At 46.0% G+C, this 10,303-nt stretch overlaps 1 protein-coding gene across 2 annotated transcripts in view; it reads left to right on the top strand.

The window, feature by feature from the left end:
- The first annotated feature begins 1,343 nt into the window (after positions 1–1,343).
- TMEM120B (transmembrane protein 120B) overlaps positions 1,344–10,303 on the top strand; it is a 41,351-nt gene continuing 32,391 nt past the window's right edge. For both annotated transcript variants that reach the window (XM_047088031.1, XM_047088030.1), the window contains exon 1: positions 1,344–1,497. In XM_047088031.1, coding sequence (XP_046943987.1) covers positions 1,429–1,497 — 69 coding nt within the window. In that variant the 5' untranslated portion in view covers positions 1,344–1,428. The remainder of the gene's footprint in view (positions 1,498–10,303) is intronic.

The following is a 10,303-nucleotide window of genomic DNA, read 5'->3' as shown; positions in this document are numbered from 1 at the left end:
CAGAGAATGGAGGGATGAACTACAAGGCAAGGAATGCTAAGGACTGAGTGCCACCACAAGCCAGGAAGAAGCAAGGAAAGATTTTACACAGGGTTGGAGCATGTCTTTGCTGACACCTTGATTTCATACTTCTAGCCTCCAGAACTGTGAGAGAATAGATTTCTATTGTTTAAGCCACTCAGTTTGTGGTATCTAAACAGTGCAATTTATGGTAAAAGGCAGACCTAGGAATTTTTTAAAAATGTTTATTTATTTTGAGAGCGAGGGCGAGTGGGGAGGGGCAGAAAGAGAGGGAGAGAGAATCCCAAGCAGGCTCTGCACTGACAGCAGGGAGCCTGTCTATGGGCTAGATACCATGAACCATGAGATCATGACCCGAACTGAAATTAAGAGTCCAACGCTTAACAGGCTAAGCTACCCAGGTGCCCTGAATTTTTTTTTCTTTTTTCTTTTGTAATTTAAGTAGGCTGGGTGATCAATGTGGGGCTTGAACTCATAACCCTGAGATCAAGAGTTGCATGCTGTATGGATTGAGTCAGCCACGTGCTGCCGCAGCCCTAGGAAATTAATACAGGTGTCATTGAATTAAGGCTTGAATGATGAGAAAAAGGCAACCATGTGAAGATTTAGAGGGAATGTTCCATGTAAGGGCAGGAAGAGAAGAAACTGGCTGGGAAGTACTGATCCAGGGAGGTGAGATAGGAGATGTGACTGGGAAGTTAGGCAGGGATAGATCTTGTAGGACCATGAAGGGGAGGGGATGCAATTGTGTCATTTGAGCGACAGAAACAGCTGTCAAAAGAGTCACCTAGAGTCTTAGAGGGCAGGAATCTAGGATGAATTAGTTGCAGTAAATAACGACACCGTGAGACGACGGGGCCCTCCTCGGCCTTGCCTGGCGACCTTGTTGGATGGTCAATGTCAGTTCTAGCATTCTGGGCCGTTGGCTTTGGCTCCGGTCAGGCAATGCCAAGAGGTGGTGAGCTTTCACCTCCTCAAAATCTTCCTCCCTCCCGACTCAGACACCCCAAATAAACACAATCTAAGTAAAATAAGTTCGGCAAATGCAGTTTTAGGACAAGTTCCCTAGCCCCTAACCCAACTAGGAGAGATTCTGGAAAAGCATAAGCACTCTCAAGGGGGCAGCAACAGACCCGCCAAGACCTGCAGAACTACAGCGGTCCCCCAGCCGGCGCGCGGGGGCGGAGCCGGGGGGAAGTGCGTGCGCATGCGCGGGGCCTGCCTCCCCGGCGAGGGGGTGGGGCGGCCGCCGGGGCGGGGGCTGTGACGTCAGGTGCGCGCGTGGCTCCGGCTGCGCAGGAACAGCTGGTGTCTCCGAAGGCGGCCGGCGAGCGGACGGGCTGTGGTGCTGGCGGCCAGTCGCGCCACGCTGCGGGAGCCGCCGCCGCCGCCTCGCACCGCCGCACCATGTCCGGCCAGCTGGAGCGTTGCGAGCGCGAGTGGCATGAGCTGGAGGGAGAATTTCAGGAACTGCAGGTAGGGCCGGGCCACCTGGTTGGGCAGCTCTGCTACCTGCGGTGCAGTGCCTTTCCCTTCCTGCTTGCCCAGCCGGGGCGGTGGGGCCCGTCAGGGTCGGGGTGGGGGGGGTGCCCCTGGCTAGGCCCTGGGAGTTGGTCGTCCGCGTGGGCCAGCATCCTCCTATCTTCCAGCACTTCAATTCTTCACCCACTTGGGGCGCCCTGTCGTAGCCCCCCATTATCCCGCCTTCGCACCGGCTCTTTGCTCCCGCGCACCTCCTCCTCTGCAGAAAGTTGGTCTGTGGTCTCTGAGGGGAAGTTCCAGGTGTGTCATGTAAGGGAAGCCTGTGGGCACAGATATGTGCTGGGATTCAGAGAACAGCCCAGCCCCCACCTCCGCAGGGGTCTCTCCTAACCCCACTCTCGGCAGCTCAACTCCTATTCTGGTGGGGCAGCCCTCTCTTCTGCAACTACATTTTAAGAGATGTGCTTGGGAGTCGTTCACCTTGAACCCTTAGGCTTTGCTCAGGGATTGGGGACCCTTGTTCTGCGTCTTTGGGGCTCTGGTGTCTGTGCCCTCCTCTCTGCCGCTGCTGCAGGCTGAGTTTGGCGTTCTGGATGACATCTGTCAGTTCTGACAGCTGGGTTGCCTCCCTCGGTGATAGAGGCTGCTCTCCGCCCTCCCCTATCTGGCCCAGAACCTTACCCGGGGTGGGGTGAGGGCAGATGTAAGCAAGGCCTCTTGAGAGAATGGTATTGCCCCTGTGGGAGCCTGGCCGGAGGAGTTAATCCAAAGGAGGTTCAGAGAGGTCTCAGCTACCTACTGAGGTGACTAGAGACACCTCCTTTGAAACCTTGGGGTTGGCCGAGAGGGACTCCTGGATCATTTTTGGAGATGGGGCTTTTTCCTCTCCAGGTACTTACTTCTCTGGAGTTGGGCTCTGTTTGCCTGAAATCATTGCACAGCCCCACCCCACTTCTTCCTATTCTGGAGCAATGACATTTTCCCTGTCCATGTAGCTCTTGTCTGCAGTTGGTTGGCCTCTTATAGTGTCTAGAGGAGGGAAGAGGAGATTGTCTGTGATGGGTCTTCTAGACATGTGGCAGTAGGCCCCAATGTTTAAAGAGGAGGGTCCTGAAGAGACTGAGCAGGAAGGTGAGGGGTGGGGGTGGGGGGGCTCCGTTTCAGGCATGAGCAGAGGATACGGTATCCAGAACCAGTATGCTGTTCGTGGCCTGTGCATCATGTGTGGGGTGGTGCCCTCCCCTTAAGTCCAGGGCTTGGGGCCCACCCAGTTCCCAGTGGATCCTTCTAGCTCCTGTCCCATCGAGAAGATTCAGCTGCTTCTTAATACTTTGTCCTACTGGGCTCTCAAGTCACATTCAGCCTTGGAGCCATGGAAGGGGCGTTAGGGTCTGGAGTAGAAGAGTTTTACTGTACCGTTTTGTTCATGAATTCCTTTCCCTTGCCCTGCCTTACACTACACGGAGTTGTCTCAACACTTCAGAGCCATGCAATTAATGCAATCAACAGCAATTAGATAACTAGTCTTGGCAGGCAGAGCTTGCAAAGGAGACGTTTGATTTGTTGTTGTGTTCTTACTTGGTATCGTTGGGGTTCAGTTGTGTGAGAGACAGCGGAGTTGGGGATTCTGGATTTTGTCCCGTGGTGCACAGCAAGGGTTGTATAAGGGGAAACTGTGATGTCACCTACTCAGTTCTTCAGCAGTGGAGAAATTGGAATCGACAGAGCCTTTGGGGAAGAGGGACCTTGCTGGCTTCAGGCTTTGGTGGACCACTGCTGGGTCAGAGGTCAGTGATGGATGGAAAGCCACCGAGTCCCCAGCAGCATGGGTCAAGGTCATAGAGCAAAAGCACTGTCTATAACTTCAGTTCATAGATGAGGAAGCTGAAGCTTGGGAATGCTAATGGACTCAACTGGGGTCACACAGCTCTTTTAGTTGTAAAGCTGACACTAGAACTTAGTGCTTTAAATGCTTAGTTCCGATGTCTATCAGTGTGCTGGGAGTCCCTCTCTCTCTCCTCACCTCCACATCCCCCATAATGAATGCAAGAGCTTTGAACTCCTGAGCTGGAAGTCAATGGGATTTGAGGATACTAAGTAGGGTATAGGGGCGCCTGGGTGGCTCGGTCGGTTGGGCATCCAGCTTTGGTTCAGGTCACTTTATCGCAGTTCGTGGTTTCGAGCCCTGCGTTGGGCTCTGTGCTGACAGCTTGGAACCTGAAGCCTGCTTCGGATTCAGTGTCTCCCTCTCTCTCTGCCCCTGCTTGCGCTCTGTCTCTCTCTCTCTCTCTCTCTCTCTCTCAAAAATAAATAAACATTAAAAAAATAATAAAGGAGAACGCATTTTTAAAAAAGTAAGTAGGGTGTATATTGTCATTGTGTATATGCTGGACAGACCCTCAGATATGAGACATTTATTGGGGAAAAAGGAGGTCACAACAGGTAGTCAGGTGGACAGATTGGAACTAGAAAGGAAGGAGATATATGGATATATAGATTTTTTTTTTTACTAGAAAATTCCTTTCTATCTTAATTTTCCTATATTTGCCTTAGAATCTGGGATTTTGGGGTTTCATGTTTGTGTCTCTTTGATTCTGTCTTTCTTGGGGTCATAGCTAAAGTTTCTGTGTTTCACTTCTCCTTACCTTTTTCAAATGAAGGCAGGAAAGAGGAAACCTAATTGTCAGACCCCAGAGGATTTGAAAGGTCTTTGGAATTCCCCCTCCCCCACTAAAAAAAAAGTTATCATCTCTGGGACTTTCTAGAGGAAAGGATCTGTTTTCTTTTGACTGTGATTTGCCTCTGCCAGGGCCTCACTAGACTCAGGGGCAAGGTCAAGTGGTTATGGGGACTTTGTTTTTGGTTTGGCTCGTTAGGGTTTCAGCTATGCTGGTGAATTGAGTGTTGGTCTGAGACCAACTCGTTTGGCCCTGTGGCCTGTGGTGTGACCACAGAAGGTCACTTACAGACACCATGGCAGGTGATTTAATAAGCATTTCCTGCCTTGCATCACTGGAAACCTGACCCCATCCTTCCCCGTCCAGGAAGGAGGTAGCCTGAAGAGGCCTCTCCCTAAACCTGACCTCACAGAAATACAGGGGCCTGGTAGGCCACTGTAAAGATTTTTGTTTTTTTTCTACCAATGAAATGGGCATCCCTCTGGCTGCTGTGTATAGAATAGACATGAGAGAGACAGGATAGATGCAAAAAGGCCAGTATTATTTTATCAAAGCCCTATGAAGTAGATCCTTTTATCCCATTTTACAGAGGGAAAATCATATACCCAAAGTCACATGTCTTATAAGTACTGGAGTCAGGATTCAAACCCAGGCTGCTGAATATCAGAGTCTATACTCTTTTTTTTTTTTTTTAACTGTTGTTGTTGTTGTTGTTATTTTTGAGAGAGAGAGCATGAGCAGGGAAGGGGCAGAGAAAGAGGGAGACAGAGAATCCAAAGTAGGCTCCAGGCTCTGAGCTGTCAGCATAGAGCCCAATGCGGGGCTTGAACTCACAAACTGTGCGATCATGCCCTGAGCCGAAGTCAGAGGTTTAATCGACTGAGCCACCCAGTCCCCCCAAGATAATTTAAATCTTTAAGGGAAACACAGTGACATCTGTCATATACCGCTTAAACTAACTTGGGATAGTTCACACCTGCACGTTAAATCACACTACATTCTTATTTTTTAATTTTTTTAATGTTTATTTATTTTTGAGAGAGAGAGAGAGAGAGAGAGTGCAAGCTGGGGAGGGGCAGAGAGAGAGGGAGACACAGAATCTGAAGCAGGCTCTAGGCTCCGAGCTGTCAGCCCAGAGCCCGACACGGGGCTTGAACTCACAAACTGTGAGATCATGAAGTCATGAGCCGAAGTCAGATGCTCAACTGACTGAGCCACCCAGGTGCCCCATGCTACATTCTTATTAATGATGTCATATTTTTGTGTAGTTAGGTTTTTAGCGGTCTGTGATTAAAATCAAGTATTATGTGAAAATCAACGTGGAACACAAAATGAGGGTGAGAGTGTCCAATCCAATTCCAAAGGTTGAGAATTTGTGCAGAGCCCAATAGGCACACACATTCCATTAGCAAATAATTTTGGTTATTTCAGAATGAAATAAAAAAGATTTGTCAGTTTCTGAGTATTCTTTTTTTTTCCCCAAAAGGCTACTAAGTTGTTAGGGCATAAATACTTTTCAATTATTTGGCCTGAGGACTGTGAAAAGTTTACTGAGACATCAAGAGTGTGGTGAACCAGCAAAGTTTGTGAACCTTTGATTTATGTCCTGATTGTGGTGGTGTTTACACAATTGTATATATTTGCCAGAATTCATTGAGTTGTATAACTGAAAATTGATGAATTGATATGTAAATTATACCTCAATAAAACTGATTTTAAAAAAACAGTACATGGCCTGTTACATATACCTGCTTTTTTTTTTTTTAAAGTTTATTTATTTAGAGAGCACAAATGGGGGAGGGGCAAAGAGAGAGGGAGAGAGAATCCCAAGTAGGCTCTGCACTGTTATTGTAGAGCCCAATGTGGGGCTCAAACTCACAAACCATTAGATCATGACCTGAGCCAAAGTTGGACACTTAGCTGACCGAGCCACCTGGGCACCCCACATATATCTCATCTCCTAACCCTTTCACAGCTGAGGAAACTGAGGTACAAAGAGATTACATAACTTAGCTAAGAAGTGGCAGACTCTGGATATGAAGAGTTAGGCTCTCCGGACTCCCAAACGTCTGACACACACACTCTCACTTACTGCTCCTATATCAGACATCACTAATTAATCCTGGCATGTGACATCCTGGCATGTGACTTGGAATATTTTCCAGTATAGAATTGATGCAGTGTAGGTGAAGTCATCTTGCCATCCTTAGTGTTTTCATGGTGATGAGTCTTAGGAAGGTATACTCAGCATCCAGAAATCTTTATTTGAACTGGATTCCTTGGAAAGAAAACCATATGAAGGTAATCTCTCAAAAGCTTACCACTAGAGAGAAGCACAGCTATCAGGCACCACATTTTGGTGGTGGCCGTGGCTCTGTTGCAATGTACTGGGTTGCCCACCAACTCACAATGCTCCTGGGCCGGAGCTCTATCTGAAAATGCCATGAGGTTCCATTGCTGGCAATTCTTGCAATAAATGCTGGCTTGGGTTGTGACTTCCCAGTTCTGGATCTTACGATTCAGCCACGCTGTGTTAATCAGGCATTTCCAGATGTTTCACAACCATGCTGGGACTTGGAGTCATTAACCTCATCTTCCCACTGGGGCAGAGCTTGGGGCCTCAGAGAACAGGAAAGGCAGCAGATTGCCTACGCCTCCAATGGAAACTCGCTTGTTTGTCTCCTATACGTGGTATAAAAGGATGGTAATTACTGTGTAGGAAAGAAGGTATAGGCATTCCAGCTCATAGAGCCAATGTTAGTGCTTCTCTCTCTCTCTCTTTTAATCCATTCTACATGTTTAGAAGCAATACATATCCACAAAGTTAAACATTCAAATAGAGATGTACAAGAATTCTCAGAAAACTTGTTTAGAACAGCTAAATGCTGGAAACCTAAATGTTCTTCAGAATGGATTATTCCACTGAACATCCATAGAGTAAGGTGCAATGAGCAGACTGAATAAACAGGGATAAATGTTTTTAAAAGAGCAACATTGAATGGAAAGTTGCAGAGACGTACATATAGTATGACGTGTATGATAAAGTTAAAAAGCATTCAGAACAATACCATGTATTGCTTGCTGATACATATATATAGTACAAGGGAGTGATATGGGCCAGATTCAGTAGGGTGGAGACTGGGGGAGGGGGGGCTGGTGAGAAGCAAATGACTCTCCCTGAAGAGTGTCACTGAAAGAAGTTTAAGGAAGGGGCTGTTTACAGAGGTGTGGTGGTTTAAGAGTGAGGCCCCTAGAGCTGGGGCCAGTCCTGTTCCTAAAGGGGCAGAGGGAAGGGGGGACCATCACCAGAGCTTGGCCAAAGTCTGTTGCTGGGGAAGAGATGCTGCAGGACAGGAGCTGTGATGGTTGAAGGCTGCAGTAAAGCAGAAAGGAGGCAGAAGGAATAAATACCCCAGTTTCTCTCTCCTCCCACTGTGCATCCATTGGCTAAACCCAAGTAGGAGGCAGGGCAAGGGAGTCTGGGAGATGCAGTCCGTAGGGGTCAGCCTCGTAGGGCACAGAGAAAGACAGGATTGATCTGGGGTGGGCATGGGGGCAGAAATAACCAGCAGAGGGGTCCCCCTCTTTGGGGGCAGAGGATAGGGATACCATATAGAAAGTATACATAGGTGCTTTTAACTCTTTTGCACTATTATTTCCTTTTGCTAATGTTTATTTTTGAGGGAGGGAGGGGCAGAGAGAGGGGGACAGGGGATCTGACAGCAGAGAGCCCGACAAGGCAATCAAACAAGCCATGGTGAGATCATGATCTGAGCCAAAATCAGATGCTTAACCAACTGAGTCACCCGGGTGCCCCAACTATTATTTCTGTCTTTTTTTTCTTTTTAATGTTTATTCATTTATTTAAAAAAATGTTTTAGTGTTTATTTATTTTTGAGAGAGAGAGAGAGCGAGCGAGCATGAGCAGGGGAGGGGCAGATTAAGAGGGAGACAGAATCTGAAGCAGGTTCCAGGCTCCGAGCTGTCAGCACAGAACCCGATGTGGGGCTTGGACTCACACACAGGCTGTGAGATCATGACCTGAGCCGAAGTCGGATGCTTAACTATGCCACCCAGGCACCCCTATTCATTTATTTTTGACAGAAAGAGTGTGTGAGTAGGGGGAGGGAAGAGAGAGAGTGAGAGACATGGGATCTGAAGCAGGCTTAGAGCTATCAGCACAGAGCCCAATGTGGGGCTTGAACCCAAAAACCATGAAATCATGACCTGAGGTGAAGTCGGCTGCTTAACCAACTGAGCCACCCAGGTGCCCCTCCCCCAACTATTATTTCTTAAACTGAGGGTGAGAATATGGGTGTTCATGTTTATTTTCTACTAATTATATGATTTTCTTTCTTTTTTTGTATGCCTGCAATATTTCATAGTAAATAAGCAGGAGACCAAAAAGTAACCCAACAGTACCAAAAGGCTTATAAAGAAAAGCAGCTCTGGGGTGCCTGACTGATTCAGAAGAGCATACAATTTTTGATATCAGGGCTGTGAGTTCAAACCCCACGTTGGGTGTAGAGATTAAATAAATAAAACTTAAAAAAAAAAAAAAGGGAAAAACAGCTCTATAGGTTCACTGTTAGTCACTTACATGATCATGACCATGCAAATATTATTTCCTGCTGAATCGATTATTGTAGTATGCTTGTATTTTCTCTTTTAGATATTTTGATTAAATTTATATAGTTAGCATTTGATTCTTTACTGGCAATGTTTGCTTATAATTATTCTTTTTTCTCCTTTAAAGCTCTATCCTTAGATAGTCTGTCAAATGTGTTTCTTTTCTTTGGCCTTGAACTAGACAGTTAGGGGGTGGGGGTTTGCTTTGTACTCCCAAATGGAGTACTTTCTTCTGCAGCTGCTTGTCTGCTTTGGTGCCCCCAGCATTCTGGGTTATTTTTAGAGTTTGCAACTTGATGTGGGAGTCAATCACATTTAATAAGCTGGTACTCCCTGCACCCTATGCTGAGAGCGGACTCACAGTGTTTGGTGTTTCCCATGTTCCAATCCACTGCAGCCAAGTTTAGAAACAAAAATAGTGATTTGGCAGTTTGTCATTTTCTTTAGAAGTTAAACATACATTTACCATATGACCAGCAATTCCATTCCTGGGTATCTACCCAAGAGAAATGAAAATCTATCTTTGCAGAAAGATTTGTACATATTCATGGAAGTATTATTTATAATGGCAAAAGAGTGGAAATAACCGAAATATCCAATGACAGGTGAATGGATAAACAAAATGTGGTGCATCTGTACCAAATTTTTATTGTTAAGTAGCAATAGAAACAAAGTAATACGTGCTTCTGCCTACTGTCCATAAGTACAACCATCCTGCGAAACCTTTCATAAGCCAAACTGGCATAAAGCAGAGAGTATCCCTTGTTTTCTGAAAGTTTGAGTTACACCACTTTGCTTTTACGACAGACTTCCATTAGTACCTGTTTTCGCTAACCAAAAGAAATCCGAGGAGGAATTTCACTTTTATGGAACAAAAAAAAAAAAGCCATTACTTTACTAACAGAGGTCTTTCATAAAAGCAGTAACGTAATGAGACAGAGATACTTGTGTGTGCTACAATGTAAATAAACCTCAAAAACGTGATGCTGAGTAAAAGAAGCCAGACACAAGACCACATATTGTATGATTCCATTTATATGAAATATCCAGAAGAGACAAATCTGTAGGGACAGAAGGTGGGTTAGTGGTTGCCAGTGGGGAGTGACTGCTGTCATAGATATGAGGGATCTTACTGGGTGGTGCAAATGTCCTTAAGCTGGATGTGATGATAGTTGCATAACTTGGTAAATGTATAAAAATCACTGAATTGTACATGTAAAATGAGTGAGTTTTATGATATGTGAATCATACTTCAGTAAAGTTGTTAAAAAAGGATGGTTTATCTATTTCTACCAAATTCTTGGTTTGGTAGAAAAACACGCAATTTGACTGTTCAGAGATCTGCATTTTTAGGTGCCCATTTAGTTACTGGCTTGATGAAGGATTCATTCAATGAGGCTCCAGGTCTTGTTTTTAGCATCTTTAGGATGATGATAGTGCCCAGGGCAAGAGGTTGGTAATCATGAGTCCAGAGATTTGTGGCTTCTCTTCTT

This window comes from Lynx rufus, unplaced genomic scaffold, assembly GCF_022079265.1.
Source record: "Lynx rufus isolate CCGP_SWC_20201006 ecotype Redwood Valley unplaced genomic scaffold, mLynRuf1.p SCAF_24, whole genome shotgun sequence".
NCBI lineage: Eukaryota > Metazoa > Chordata > Mammalia > Carnivora > Felidae > Lynx > Lynx rufus.
This window is presented reverse-complemented; position numbering and strand designations above follow the sequence as displayed.